Here is a 14854-nt window from a genome sequence, read left to right on the forward strand (position 1 = left end):
CTCGTTGAGAAATGTTGTTTTTAAACTGTTGGACAATTTGCTCACGCATTTGTTCACAAAGTTGTGACCCTCACCCCGTCCTTGTTTCTGAATGACTGAGCATTTCATGGAAGCTGCTTTTATACCCTTCCATTTTCTACCACTTGTCCCTTTTGGGGTTGCAGGGGGTGCAGGAGCCTATCTCAGCTGCATTCGGGCGGAAGGCGGGATACACCCTGGACAAGTAGTAACCTCATTGCAGGCTTTTATACCCATTCATTAATAGGTATTGTTGATACCAAGGGTAGTGTCAGTATATGATTGATACACAACATTTTTTTGATTTTGTTAATGTTAACAAATTGAGGGCATGGTAGTTTTTGCTTTTGTTTAATTATTGTGTACTATTAACTCTATTTTGCTCATGTAATAAAAAAAAATATTAGGAACTAGTCTAAAAGTGTTATTGTTTCACTTTCAATAGCAGGCAATTCAATTAAAACATTTTACAGTTAATACATGTGATGGATATTGGTCATATCATTGTCCATCCATCCATTTCCTACCGCTTATTCCCTTTGGGGTCGCGGGGGGCGCTGGTGCCTATCCGAGCTACAATCGGGCAGAAGGCGGGTTACACCCTGGACAAGTCGCCACCGCATCGCAGGGCCAACACAGATAGACATACAACATTCACACTCACATTCACACACTAAGGCCCATTTTTTAGTGTTGCCAATCATATTATTGTCATTATTATTATTGTTGTGTTGGTACCAACATGTTGCAGATGAACGTGAGCCTGACTGGCGATGTCGTACACCACATCCCGGACGTTCTGCTCGCGGCTACCACGGATGATGTCCTCTTGGGAAGCGCCATGCTGCGGGGACACACAAAGAATTTGTCAACTTTCTGCCAGGCCATAGCGTGCAGCATTGTGTTGCTGCCCACGGCGTCTGCGGCACGCACGAGGAGAGAGATGACCTCCGTGTGGTTGGCTTTGTCACATCACAGCAACGTTTGACAAACATCATCCTCGCCTCCGTTTGATTGCTTGTGCCAAAAAAAAGGCGAAGCGTGCCTCAAGGCCGTACATGGGATCTCTCGCCAGGGTGGACGGCTGACTACCTCGAAAACAATTCAAGCTGTGGCTGACGCATGAAACATGTTTTTAAGCAAGCAGAATAAATGATAAAAATGTGATAACTTCGTAATTAGACTTGCACTTCAATAAGATATGAGAAATACAACTAATAGAAATTGTGCAAATGCAAAATATCTTGAAGAAAACTGTTTAAAGGAAAACTGCACATCGTTTTTTTGTTTTGTCTATCATTCAGAATCCTTATGAGAGACAAGAAGACAAAAGTTTTTTTGTTTTTTTTTGGATGCTAACATTTCTCGTCATCATCGTCTCGTTCTTGGTAGCTAGCAATGCAGCTAATGGGAATAGTCAATTCTACCTCGAGATCGCTTTAAAAATGCATTCAAAACCCGTCAACAATACTTCATTTACTTTCCGTCACCTGTATATTAATTAGAGATGTCCGATATTTGCTTTTTTGCCGATATCCGATATTCCCATCCATATTGTCCAACTCTTAATTACCGATTCCGATATCAACCGATACCGATATATACAGTCGTGGAATTAACACAGTATTATACCTAATTTTGTTGTGATGCCCCACTGGATGCATAAAACAATGTAACAAGGTTTTCCAAAATAAATGTACTCAAGTTATGGAAAAAAATGCCAACATGGCACTGCCATATTTATCATGAAGTCATAAAGTGCATTATTTTTTTTAAACATGCCTCAAAACAGCAGCTTGGAATTCGGCACATGCTCTCCCTGAGACAGCATGAGGATTTTGAGGTGGGCAGGGAAGAGTTAGTGCTGCAAGGGGTTCTGGCTATTTGTTCTGTTGAGTTTATGTTGTGTTACGGTGCGAATGTTCTCCCGAAATGTGTTTGTCATTCTTGTTTGGTGTGGGTTCACAGAGTGGTGCATATTTGTAACAGTGTTAAAGTTGTTTACACGGCCAACCGCAGTGTGACCTGTATGGCTGTTGAGCAAGTATGGCTTGCATTCACTTGTGTGTGTGAAAAGCCGTAGATATCATGTGACTGCGCCGGCACGCAAAGGCGGGTCAGGGCCTTTAAGGTATATCGGCGTTCTGTACTCCTCCATAAGTCCTTGTACACAGCGGCGTTTTTTAAAAGTCATGAATTGTACTTTTTGAAATCGATACTGATCATTTTGAAACAGATAACGATAATTTCCGATATTACATTTTAAAGCATTTATTAGCCAATAATATCGGCAGTCCGATATTATCGGACATCTCTAATAATAACCAAGCTGTAGCGACATTGTTATTGTAAGAGCGAACACTGAGAAACACTTATTCTAGCGTGGTAGCACATTGGCGTGCTACGGTATTAGCCGTTAAAGCTAGCTACAGAAAAAGATAAGCTAGCTTCTATGTCGGCACAAGACACGTTTGAGTTTGTATTGCACAACACAATGCGATAGGACACCAATCTGTACTGACTGAAAAACATGAACAATCATACTACAGTATCTGTAAAGGATTAGCCCAAATTTCAAGTTTTGTTTGTAAACAGCTACCCAGACAGCGTATGTACTGTAGTTGTATTAAGCATGACGTGCTACGTGTATCATGATTAATATTTAAAGTGTGACTCACACGATGGACAGTTGTGCGTTTGGTCCAACTGGCCAGGGATGTTTTTTTTCCAGTTTATTTGGGTAAGCATTACATCTATGTCAAAATAGCATGGCTTCAAGTTCTACATTTACAGCTTCGAATCAAACCGACCTCACTCTATCGGCTTCCGTCTGCTCCATTGTCTCACTCCTTCTTTGGGCTTGCTCTTATCAGCATCAGTTCATTCTACATATAGTATATTTAGCTTCAAAAATATAAGGTTGTGAATCCAAATTTCTCCAAAAATAGTCTTTATTGTCTTTTACCAAGTCTGCCATGATAATAAGACACACACCCTTGTTTCTACTAGTAACATACATTTGTTGCTGGAAGTCGGAAGTGCGTTGCTATGGAAAAGGAAATAAATGGTAAATGGGTTATACTTGTATAGCAATTTTCTACCTTTAAAGGCCTACTGAAACCCACTACTACCCACCACACAGTCTGATAGTTTATATATCAATGATGAAATATTAACATTGCAACACATGCCAATGCGGCCTCATTAGTTTACTATATTGCAATTTGAAATTTCCCGCGAGTTTCTTTTTGAAAACGTCGCGGAATGATGACGCGTACGCGTCACGTCACGGACTGTAAGGAAATATTAGCGCTGCACCAAACACGGCTAAAAGTAGTCTCTGTTCATGGCGTAATTACACAGTATTTTGGACATCTGTGTTGCTGAATCTTTTGCAATTTGTTCATTTAATAATGGAGACTATAAAGAAGAATGCTGTTGGTGGAAAGCAGTGGATTGCAGCTGTCTTTAGCACCGAGACACAGCCGGTGTTTCTTTGTTTGTTGTGAAGTGAAGCGGTCAAGCGAACATGTTTTCTCTACGTCAACCAGCATGTTTTTGGATGGGGAAATTGTGATATATATCTTACCGGAGACATCAATGTCGTCCTGCAGCAGCTGTCATGTCAAAAAAGGCAGGCTTCTCCCTGAGACACTTCGTGTTCACGCAGCCATCTGACCTCGAGGTATGTCTTTACAATCTTTAAAATCTCACTAAAACACTATTAAACCAAAAAGCAGATAAGGGATCTTCCAGAATTATCCTAGTAAATGTGTCTAAAAACATCTGAATCGTTCACAATGCAGTCGCCTTTTTTTTTTAACTTTATTATTTTTATTTTTTTTTCTAGTCCTACGCTATCAATATCCTCAGCCACGAATCTTTCATCCTCGCTCAAATTATTGGGGAAATTGTTGTTTTCTCGGTCCGAATAGCTCTTTTTGTTGGAGGCTTCCATTATAAACAATGTGAGGATGTGAGGAGCCCTCAGACGGGTGACATCATCGTGTGCGACTTCCGGTACAGGCAAGGCTTTATTATTAACGACCAAAAGTTGCGAACTTTTTCGTCGATGTTCTTACTAAATCCTTTCAGAAAAAATATGGCAATATGTCAAAATGATCAAGTATGACACATAGAATGGACCTACTATCCCCATTTAAATAAGAAAATCTCATTTCAGTAGGCCTTTAAGGTACTCAAAGCCCTTTGACACTATTTCCACATTCACCCATTCACACACTGATGGCTAGATCTGCCATGCAAGGCCCTAACCACTACCCATCAGGAGTAAGGATGAAGTGTCTTGCTCAAGGACACAACAGACGTGACGAAGTTGGTAGAAGGTGGGGATTGAACCAGGAACCCTCAGGTTGCTGGCACGGTCACTCTACCAACTGCGCAACACCGTCCCCAAAAGCGCCGAGGTATTAGTTTTGGCAATGATTAAAATGATCAAAATACAGTAAATATTGGACATTATAAATAAATGGGTTGTACTTGTATAGCGCTTTTCTACCTTCAAGGTACTCAAAGCGCTTTGACACTACTTCCACATTTACCCATTCACACACACATTCACACACTGATGGAGGGAGCTGCCATGCAAGGCGCTAACCAGCACCCATCAGGAGCAAGGGCGAAGTGTCTTGCTCAGGATACAACGGACGTGACGAGGTTGGTACTAGGTGGGGATGAACCTGGGACTTATGATGGAGGATTTTGAGGGCTTCGAAGACTACAACGGTGACTCCTATTAGCCGCATCTTCCGGGCATTTTAATTATCTAAACTGCAAATCTTTGGGTCAACACCACACATTTATGGATTGATCAGTTTTTCCGCACTTTTGTTTAATTTTGCCTATCATTCAGAAACCTTATGTAAGACAATAGCACATACTGAAGGTTTTCCTTAAAAAAACGTTTGTAGAGGTTTATGGATGTTTTTTAGAACGCTTTAAATGCGGAATAGATTGACTCTCCATTACCTTCATTGTTAGCTGACTTATTTACAATTTAGAATGCATGTACAACAAACAACATTTGTGTGCTTTTCATAAACATAAGGATTTTGAATAATGAACATTTAAAAAATCTAATATACTAACATTGTCCACAAGATGGCAGCAAATATGTAGCATTCAGAAACCGTATGGTGTATGTAATTTCCCCATTGTGTGATACATAAAAAGTCTATCCTATTTAAGACTAATTTGTAAGCACTCCACAGTGCGACGCTTTAGTCAAAGTGAAGAGGCTGGCGGGGCCGCACTTGGCCACCCAGGCTCTAAACCATAGAAACGTAGTAAATAGTTTTGCAAACATACAAATTCCATTTCCACATGAGTTGGGAAATTGAGTTAGATGTAAATATAAACGGAATACAATGATTTGCAAATCCTTTTCAACCCACATTCAATTGAATACACTACAAAGACAACATATTTGATGTTTAAACTCATAAACTTTATTTTTTTTGCAAATAATAAACTTAGAATTTCATGGCTGCAACATGTGCCAAAGTAGTTGGGAAAGGGCATGTTCACCACTGTGTTACATCACCTTTTCTTTTAACAACACTCAATAAAACTTTGGGAACTGAGGAAATTAATTGTTGAAGCTTTGAAAGTGGAACTCTTTCCCATTGTTTTATGTAGAGCTTCAGTCGTTCAACAGTCTGGGGTCTCTGCTGTCGTATTTTACGCTTCATAATGCGCCACACATTTTCGATGGGAGACAGGTCTGGACTGCAGGCGGGCCAGCAAAGTACCCGCACTCTTTTTTTACGAAGTCATGTTGTTGAAACAGGTGCTGAATGCGGCTTGGCATTGTCTTACTGAAATAAGCAGGGGCGTCCGTGAAAAAGACAGCGCTTAGATGGCAGCATATGTTGTTCCAAAACCTGTATGTACCTTTCAGCATTAATGGTGCCTTCACAGATGTGTAAGTTACCCATGCCTTAGGCACTAAAGCACCCCCATACCATCACAGATGCTGGCTTTTGAACTTTGCGTCAATAACAGTCTGGATGGTTCGCTTCCCCTTTGGTCCGGATGACACAATGTCAAATACTTCCAAAAACAATTTGAAATGTGGACTCGTAAGAACACAGAACACTTTTCCACTTTGCATCAGTCCATCTTAGTTGATCTCAGACCAGAGAAGCCGGCGGTGTTTCTGGATGTTGTTGATATATGGCTTTCGCTTTGCATAGTAGAGCTTTAACTTGCACTTACAGATGTAGCGCCAAACTGTATTTAGTGACAGTGGTTTTCTGAAGTGTTCCTGAGCCCATGTGGTGATATCCTTTATAGATTGATGTCGGTTTTTGATACAGAGCCGATCGAAGGTCACGGTCAATCAATGTTGGTTTCCGGCCATGTGGAGTGATTTTCCCAGATTCTTTGAACCTTTTGATGATATTATGGACCGTAGATGTTGAAATCCTTAAATTTCTTGCAATTGCACTTTGAGAAACGTTGTTCTTAAACTGTTTGACTATTTGCTCAAGCAGTTGTGGACAAAGGGGTGTACCTTGCCCCATCCTTTCTTGTGAAAGACTGAGCAGTTTTTGAGAAGCTGTTTTTATACCCAATCATGGCACCCACCTGTTCCCAATTAGCCTGCACACCTGTGGGATGTTCCAAATAAGTGTTTGATGAGAATTCCTCAACTTTATCAGTATTTATTGCCACCTTTTCCAACTTCTTTGTCACGTGTTGCTGGCATCAAAGTCTAAAGATAATGATTATTTGCAAAAAAAAAATGTTTATCAGTTTGAACATTAAATATGTTGTCTTTGTAGCATATTCAACTGAATATGGGTCGAAAATGATTTGCAAATCATTGTATCCTGTTTATATTTACATCTAACACAATTTCCCAACTCATATAAAAACAGGGTTTGTAGAAAGTCTCCATACCAGCATGCAGATGTCCATGGGCAAGAAAACTCTCCGCCGTGCGCTGTGATGAGGCGTCGCTCTCAGACACGTCACAATGCCATGCGCCTTCCCGATGTGACTCGCCGCATGGTCGGCGTGGACGTCTTTCACTCCTAGCAACAACATGTACACATTTTTGTTTTTTTACACGTTGAAGATGGAGAAGCTCCTTTTCTCGTTGGTCGTAACTAGAGATGTCCGATAATATCGGCAGGCCAATATTATCGGCCGATAAATAATTTAAAAGGTAACATCGGAAATTATCGGCATCGGTTTCAAAAAGTAAAATTAATGACTTTTTAAAGCGCCGCTGTACGGAGTCAGCAGCCCCTCCCCTCTCACACACACAACTCAGGAGTTGACGACTGCAGCATGAGAGGTTTACTGGCGACGCTTGATGACCTCATCAAACCGCCGCAAGCGCAGCATAACAACAAGAAAGTGTTGATGCCGGTGCTGTAGCCCTGGCTAACAAGCGATTGATTGATTGAAACTTTTATTAGTAGATTGCACAGTACATTACATATTCCGTACAATTGACCACTAAATGGTAACACCCGAACAAGTTTTTCAACTTGTTTAAGTCGGGGTCCACGTTAATCAATTCTTGGTAAGCTCGCTCAGTGACGAGGAGAAACCAAGACGTTTTCCTTTAATACGAGCAATTTGATCTCCCACTTCTTCAAAAATCATAAGGAGATACTCGATGAATACAAGCGGAAGATGGATGAAAAGCAAACACCGAAAAAAAGTAGTACCACACAGTTGTCGCTTAAAGACTCCGCCGAGAAAAAACTAAAATGCAACAAAAACCATCCCAGGGCGAAAGCCCACGTTGTGGTCAGGGGCAACGCACGCAGTATGGCAAAGGCTACGGTGGAGTTTGGTGTGGGTAGTCAGACAAGGCAGGTTGCAGTGAACGGAGCTGCCTTGTCTCAACGCAGCATTTCAGAAGCTCTGGCTGACTGCTAGGCCACTTCAAGCGCTCACCACTAGATTGCAGAACATTTGTGTTACTCATACAAATACGTTAGAGCAGGGCAGATTGAGCCCAGTTTATAATTTCCTATTTTACAGTATACCGGGCAGCCTTGCACTAAAGGAGGACTATGTTATTGTTTACTTTAATACTCTAGTATACGCTGGACAGAAGCTGTGTGCTTTCATTGCTTTTGTAGCTGTTTTGATGCATGTTTAAAAAAATAAAAAAAATAATGCACTTTGTGAAAGTCAAAGTATAGTATTTCCCATAGTTGTAGTGGGTATCTGGATTATCTCAGGGAGAGCATGTCCCAAATTCCAAGATGCTGTTTTGAGGCATGTTAAAAAAAAATAATGCACTTTGTGACTTCAATAATAAATATGGCAGTGCCATGTTGGCCATTTTTACCATAACTTGAGTTGAAGTTGTTCTCTTATTTTGGAAAACCGTGTTACATTGTTTAATGCATCCAGCGGGGTATCACAACAAAATTAGGCATAATAATGTGTTAATTACATGACTGTATATATCGGTATCGGTTGATATCGGTAATTAAGACTTGGACAATATCGGAATATCGGCAAAAAAGCCATTATCGGACATCTCAAGTCGTAACGCTGCAGGACCACGTTGTTTTGCTACTGAGAGACGTTCTTACCCAAAGACTCCAGGAGCAGGTACAAGAGCGACGACTGTGTGTTCTCAGCGTACGACTCCAGCTCCTGCAGGTTTCTGTAGGCTCTGTCGTCCAGATCATTTTCCTAACGCACCACACCATAAAAACATTGCAGCCTTTTCACTTCCGACACCAATATTGAAGCCTTAATTATTAGCCGATACGATATCAGCAGGAATCATAGAAAGTTGTAATCATTTGTAGGGGGGGAATGGGAATGTTAGAAAAAGGCTTGATTAAGTAGCAGAGAAAAACACTGACATAACCCCCACCGCCACAATGCAGGTCTGTGGGAAATATTCCAAATGTTTTGTCCGTGGTGTATGACGCCATCAGAAAGTAGTATTAAAGGGGAACATTATCACAATTTCAGAAGGGTTAAAACCAATAAAAATCAGTTCCCAGTGGCTTATTTTATTTTTCGAAGTATTAATTTTACCCATCATGGAATATCCCGAAAAGAGGCTTTAAAGTGTCTGATTTTCGCTATCTGTGAAGCCACCGTCCATTTCCCTGTGACGTCATCCAGTGATGCCAGTACAAACAACATGGCGGCTAGCACAGCAAGATATAGCGACATTAGCTCGGATTCAGACTCAGATTTCAGCGGCTTAAGCGATTCAACAGATTATGCATGTATTGAAACGGATGGTTGGAGTGTGGAGGAAGATAGCGAAAACGAAATTGAAGAAGAAACTGAAGCTATTGAGCGAACAGGTATTGACGCTATTCAGCGATCGCCTTCTAACCAACGATTGAGTGTTGCAGGGTATCCATACATCTCTGTGCCATGTCTGTCGTAGCATCACCGGTAAAATGTGCAGACCAAACGATCGGGACTTTCGCATCTTGTGACACTGGAGCAACTTAAATTTGTCGATTGGTAAGTGTTTGTTTGGCATTAAATGTGGGTGCAGGGAAAGGCTGGATTCAAATATAGCTACAAATGTACTTACAGCTAGCCTAAATAGCCTGTTAGCATCGATTAGATGGCAGTCATGCCGTGACCAAATATGTCTGATAAGCACATAAGTCAATAACATCAACAAAACTCACCTTTGTGATTTCGTTGACTTTATCATTGGAAATGCATCTGCAGGATATCAATACATCTCTGTGCCATGTCTGCCTTAGCATCGCCGGTAAAATGTGCAGACCAAACGATCGGGACTTTTTCGCATGTTGTGTCCCTGGAGCAACTTAAATCCGTCGATTGCTAAGTGTTTGTTTGGCATTAAAAGTGGGTGTACATTAAATTTGTATGTACAAATGTACATACAGCAAGCCTAAATAGCATGTTAGCATCGATTAGCATGCCGTACTAATCGATGCACACTCCACGTAAGTCATTTTGAATCCGTCCCTGATCGTGTTGTTACACCCTCCGACAACACACCGACGAGGCATGATGTCTCCAAGGTACGGAAAACAGTCGAAAAAACGGAAAATAACAGATCTCATTTGACTTGGTGTTTGTAATGTGTTTGAGAAAATGGCGGATTGAATACCTATGTGACGTCATCGCTCTGAGTGCGAATAATAGAAAGGCGTTTAATTCGCCAAAATTCACCCATTTAGAGTTCGGAAATCGGTTAAAAAAATTGATCTTTTTTCTGCAACAACAAGGTATATATTGATGCTTACATAAGTCTTGTGATAATGTTCCCCTTTAAAAACCTCTAAAGCAGGGGTCCCCAAACTTTTTGACTCGGAGGCCACATTAGGTTAAAAAAATTTGGCCGAGGGCCGGGCTGTAAAATATTTATCAGGTCAGGAAATGACACAGAGGCTATTTCATCCCTACAAGCCTGTTTCGCAGGTTTCCCTGCTCTTCAGGGGATTTTACAATAACATAGGCTCCAGCACCCCCCTATTCCACAAAAGGGATAAGCGGTAGAAAATAGATGCATATATAATAAAATCCTCTGAAGAGCAGGGAAACCTGCGAAACAGGGGATTTTATTATAAAATCCCATGAAAAGCAGGGAAACCTGCAAAACAGGCTTGTAGGGATGAAATAGCCTCTACAATATGATTTGCCTGGGCGGCTAGGAAAAACCAGAGTAAAAAACAGTATAAAATGGATCAGAAAGGACAGATTTAAAAAAATTTGAAATACAAAAATAAAATTCAAATTCTAATATTTTAACTTGGGACTTCCCACGGGCCGGATTTTGGATACTGGCAGGCCGGATCCGGCCCGCGGGCCGTAGTTTGGGGACCCCTGCTCTAAAGGCTTAATGGCCAAATGCGTGGACAGGACCTTTTAGGCACTATTTCCAAAATTGTGTACACTACTGAATTGGGGTCTTGTGGCTGCTTATGTGGACACTTATACTGCTATCTGGTGGTGGCAGAAGAGTATAACATAAAATAGAATTTGGGGAAAAAAAGTGTGAAAATAACAATTAGCATGTCACTAAACATGAAGTACACGTTTGTTTACATATGGCCTATGTACATCATATTAAAAGATTATTCCTGGTTTTTATTCTAATTAGGGTCCAATAAGCCCAAATAGCAAAAAGAAATAGAAAAAGCATGTAAACAAAAAGCTTGGGCCTTAAGAGGTTAACGTGGAGCCTTACTCTCTCTGTTATAATCCTCGACAGCCATCTCTTTGTCAGCCTATGCTTCCTCACCACCTGCAAAAGTGTTTGAATACAAGAACAACAAGAACACGACGAGTTTGTCAAAACATAAAAACATATGATGATGATGTATCTATTGTTGTGACCTGTGATTGTACGTTAAGTGGTGATAGTTACCCTCCATAGCTCGTTACTGACTGGCTGGTTCGGAGGTTTGTCTCGGTAAATTTCTTCTACCGCCGTCTTCCAGAACTGCATTCGCATTAAACCCAGCGTCTTCTGTGAGACAGAGTCCTTCACCTATTGGTGGAACAAAAATGTTAGATGAGTGGCGTCCAAACTTTTTCCACTGAGGGCAGCACTCTGAAAACTTAAAGCCTGTGGGGCCCATTTTCGTATTTTTCATTTTCAAAACCAATACAATAAAAATATATTTTTTATATTTAGGGCTTCCCTCAAGTTTGGTGCCGGGAACCCGGAAGGGTCTCAGTTACAAAAATATTAAAAATAAGTCATACATCATTTTTTGTATTATTCTATCTGTAGATATTAGGGGTGTATCGGTAAGTGTATTTGTATTGAACCGTTTCGGTACGGGGGTTTCGGTTCAATTCGGTGTACCGAACGAGTTTCCACACGGACGTATTAGGTAGCGTACCGCACGGTGTGTAAACAATGCACACCGAGGCACAACACACGGCATGCTAGCAGCGACCAGGCTACAATAGACTGACCATACCTCCTCTTTTCACCTCCTCTTTTGCGGAGCTGTCCGGGTGGAGTTTCTTAAATGCCTCAAATGTCCGGCATTTTAAGTTAGGCTTGCGTGTATTTTCAATGTATGTTCAGGGTTAAGAAGGGGTTAAAAAGAAAACAAATTGTGCATGGAGCAGCATTCAAGAGGGAGGGGCAGAGACAGAGAGAGCGAGGAAGTTATGATAAACGCGCATGTGTCGCCAGGCTCTGCTTTTTACCCATAGATTTATCAGATTTTATTTTTTATTACCCATAGCAGGGGTGTCAAAAGTGTGCCCCGTAAGCCATTTGCGGCCCACAGCTAATGTTTTAAAGCAGTGGTTCGCAACCTTTTTTCAGTGATGTACGCCCTGTGAACATTTTTTTTAAATTCAAGTAGCCCCTAATCAAAGCAAAGCATTTTGGTTGAAAAAAAGAGATAAAGAAGTAAAATACAGCACTATGTCATCAGTTTATGATTTATTAAATTGTATAACAGTGCAAAATATTGCTCATTTGTAGTGGTCTTTCTTGAACTTTTTTGAAAAAAAGATAGAAAAATACTAAAAACTTGTTGAAAAATAAACAAGTGATTCAATTATAAATAAAGATTTCTACACATAGAAGTAATCGTCAACTTAAAGTACTCTCTTTGGGGATTGTAATACAGATCCATCTGGATTCATGAACTTAATTCTAAACATTTCTTTACAAAAAAAGAAATCTCTAACATCAATATTTATGGAACATGTCCACAAAAAATCTAGCTGTCAACACTGAACATTGCATTGTTGCATTTCTTTTCACAGTTTATGAACTTATATTCATATTTTGTTGAAGTATTATTCAAAAAATATATTTACAAAGGATTTTTGAATTGTCGCTATTTTTTTACAATATTTTTAAAAAATCTCACGTACCCCTTGGCATACCTTCAAGTACCCCCAGGGGTACGCGTACCCCCATTTGAGAACCACTGGTTTAAAGCATTTATCGGCCGATAATATCGGCAGTCCGATATTATCAGACATCTCTACTAATTACACTGATTTTGATTCGATATAATTTTTTAACAATGACAGTTTCAAAGAAAATGAACAGCCAACATTTCAACTTTTTGTCATTACATTTGACCGGTTTGCTCTTTAATTCCACTGTTTGCTCTCTAAATCCACTTTTTTAAAAATATTTTTTTAAATATAGTTTTAGTAATTCTTTTAGAAATAGCCACGGGCCGTAGAAAATAAGCTGCAGGCTGCAAATGGCTTTCGATCCGCACTTTAGACATCCCTGCATTAAATAAACACACACAATAGAGCAGATCATCCAAAGTGCGGCCTGCAGACCGCGTTTTGTTGGCCTGCAGCATATTGTCGGATAAACGCCACAGTAAAAATGTAAGAAAAAGAGCAACAAATCGGAATTTTATGAGAAAAAGACCATATTAAACGCATAATGAGTAATAATAAACATTTACCAGTAACACATTAGGTGACACATTGGTGGACACCTGAGTGTAAAAATGATTAAGCATGCAAGGTGACATCAGGTTTAAGGGAGGGTTCAATCCCCACCTAGGACCAACTTCGTCACGTCCGTTGTGTCCTGAGCAAGACACTTCATCCTTGCTCCTGATGGGTGCCAGTTAGCGCCTTGCATGGCAGCTCCCTCCATCAGTGTGTGAATGTGTGTGTGATTGGGTAAATGTGGAAGTAGTGTCAAAGCGCTTTGAGTACCTTGAAGGTAGAAAAGCGCTCAACAAGTACAACCCATTAATACAAATGTGAGAGTAAAAAAAAATGTATCTCCCCTTTATTGCTTCAAAAGAAAAACATTTTACCCCTGCCTAGGGCTGGGCGATATATCGATACACTCAATATATCGCGGGTTTGTCTCTGTGCGATATAAAAAATTACTATATCATGATATTAGAGTATACGTTCTCACGCAGTTGATTTTAGCTGCGGGCGTTACACTACATGCATTTCTTTCTTTCCTGTCTCTCCTCACAGAAGCGCACCTTCTTACATACGTCACATACGTACACGCCCTCACGGAACAGAGAGGTAGCAGCATGGGTAACGATAGCTGTGATGCTACCGGAGCCGTGCGAGTGGTAATACGAGAGAAAGAAGGTGCGAATCTGGTAACAAATGAAAGAAGAGTTAATTCCCAAGAAAAACGACAGGGGGTCCATCGTCTTGCGGTAGTTTGGCTTCAAGTGGGAATATGTCGAACAGAAAACCGTAAATTGTCAAGTGTGGGGCAAAAGCGTTGCTACAAAAAGTAGCATCACTGCAAATATGTAGCATCATTTAAAAAGTCACCTGCTAGAGAATGAAGAGTGCTTACTCCGCATGTCAACATCTACGTTCGGTGCCACACGCCTACATCATCAAAATGCCGAGGCAAACATTTCCAGATCAACACCGTATGAATAACCTACCACATAGCGAAGGACATATACTATTTGATTTTCTATTATGCAGATCATTTTTATTTGACACTTATTGACATATCTTGTGTGGCATCATGCACAAAAATAGACTTTATTTGTTTTAAACTATTTTAGTGGCATTCTGTACAAAAAGTGCACTTTAATTTAGTGTTGTTTTTATATGTCATCTTAGTAACATCATGCACAAAAATAGCTTGTTTTAAAACATCTGACAATCTTGCACTTTCGGTTTTGGAAATGACATGAATGTTTGTGCCACTGCTTTATAACTGTTTAATAAATATAGTTTTGGTCAATTGACTTAGTTGTGATTTCCTTCTCTGCACGAAAGTTTAAAATGAGCATATATAAATGCAGTATGAAGAAGAATGTTTTAATGTAGACACATAGACTCATCATACTGCTGTGATTATATGCATCAAGTGTTCATCCAAGGCTAAGGAAAAATA

At 40.3% G+C, this 14854-nt stretch overlaps 1 protein-coding gene across 5 annotated transcripts in view; it reads right to left on the reverse strand.

Annotated features, from left to right (window-relative positions):
- The window catches only part of ndufaf6 (NADH:ubiquinone oxidoreductase complex assembly factor 6), a 113057-nt gene that overhangs the window by 23201 nt on the left and 75002 nt on the right, over positions 1 to 14854 (reverse strand). For all 5 annotated transcript variants that reach the window (XR_009808782.1, XR_009808781.1, XM_061915446.1 and 2 more), the window contains exons 3-7: positions 11390 to 11512; positions 11210 to 11266; positions 8604 to 8706; positions 6943 to 7076; positions 761 to 862 (exon numbers count right to left, since the gene is read on the reverse strand). Coding sequence is in view for 3 of the 5 variants with exons in the window: in XM_061915444.1 (XP_061771428.1) it covers positions 761 to 862; positions 6943 to 7076; positions 8604 to 8706; positions 11210 to 11266; positions 11390 to 11512 (519 nt within the window). In the remaining 2 variants the exon portion in view is untranslated. The remainder of the gene's footprint in view (positions 1 to 760; positions 863 to 6942; positions 7077 to 8603; positions 8707 to 11209; positions 11267 to 11389; positions 11513 to 14854) is intronic.

This window comes from Nerophis ophidion, linkage group LG11 (genome assembly GCF_033978795.1).
Source record: "Nerophis ophidion isolate RoL-2023_Sa linkage group LG11, RoL_Noph_v1.0, whole genome shotgun sequence".
Taxonomy (NCBI): Eukaryota; Metazoa; Chordata; class Actinopteri; order Syngnathiformes; family Syngnathidae; genus Nerophis; species Nerophis ophidion.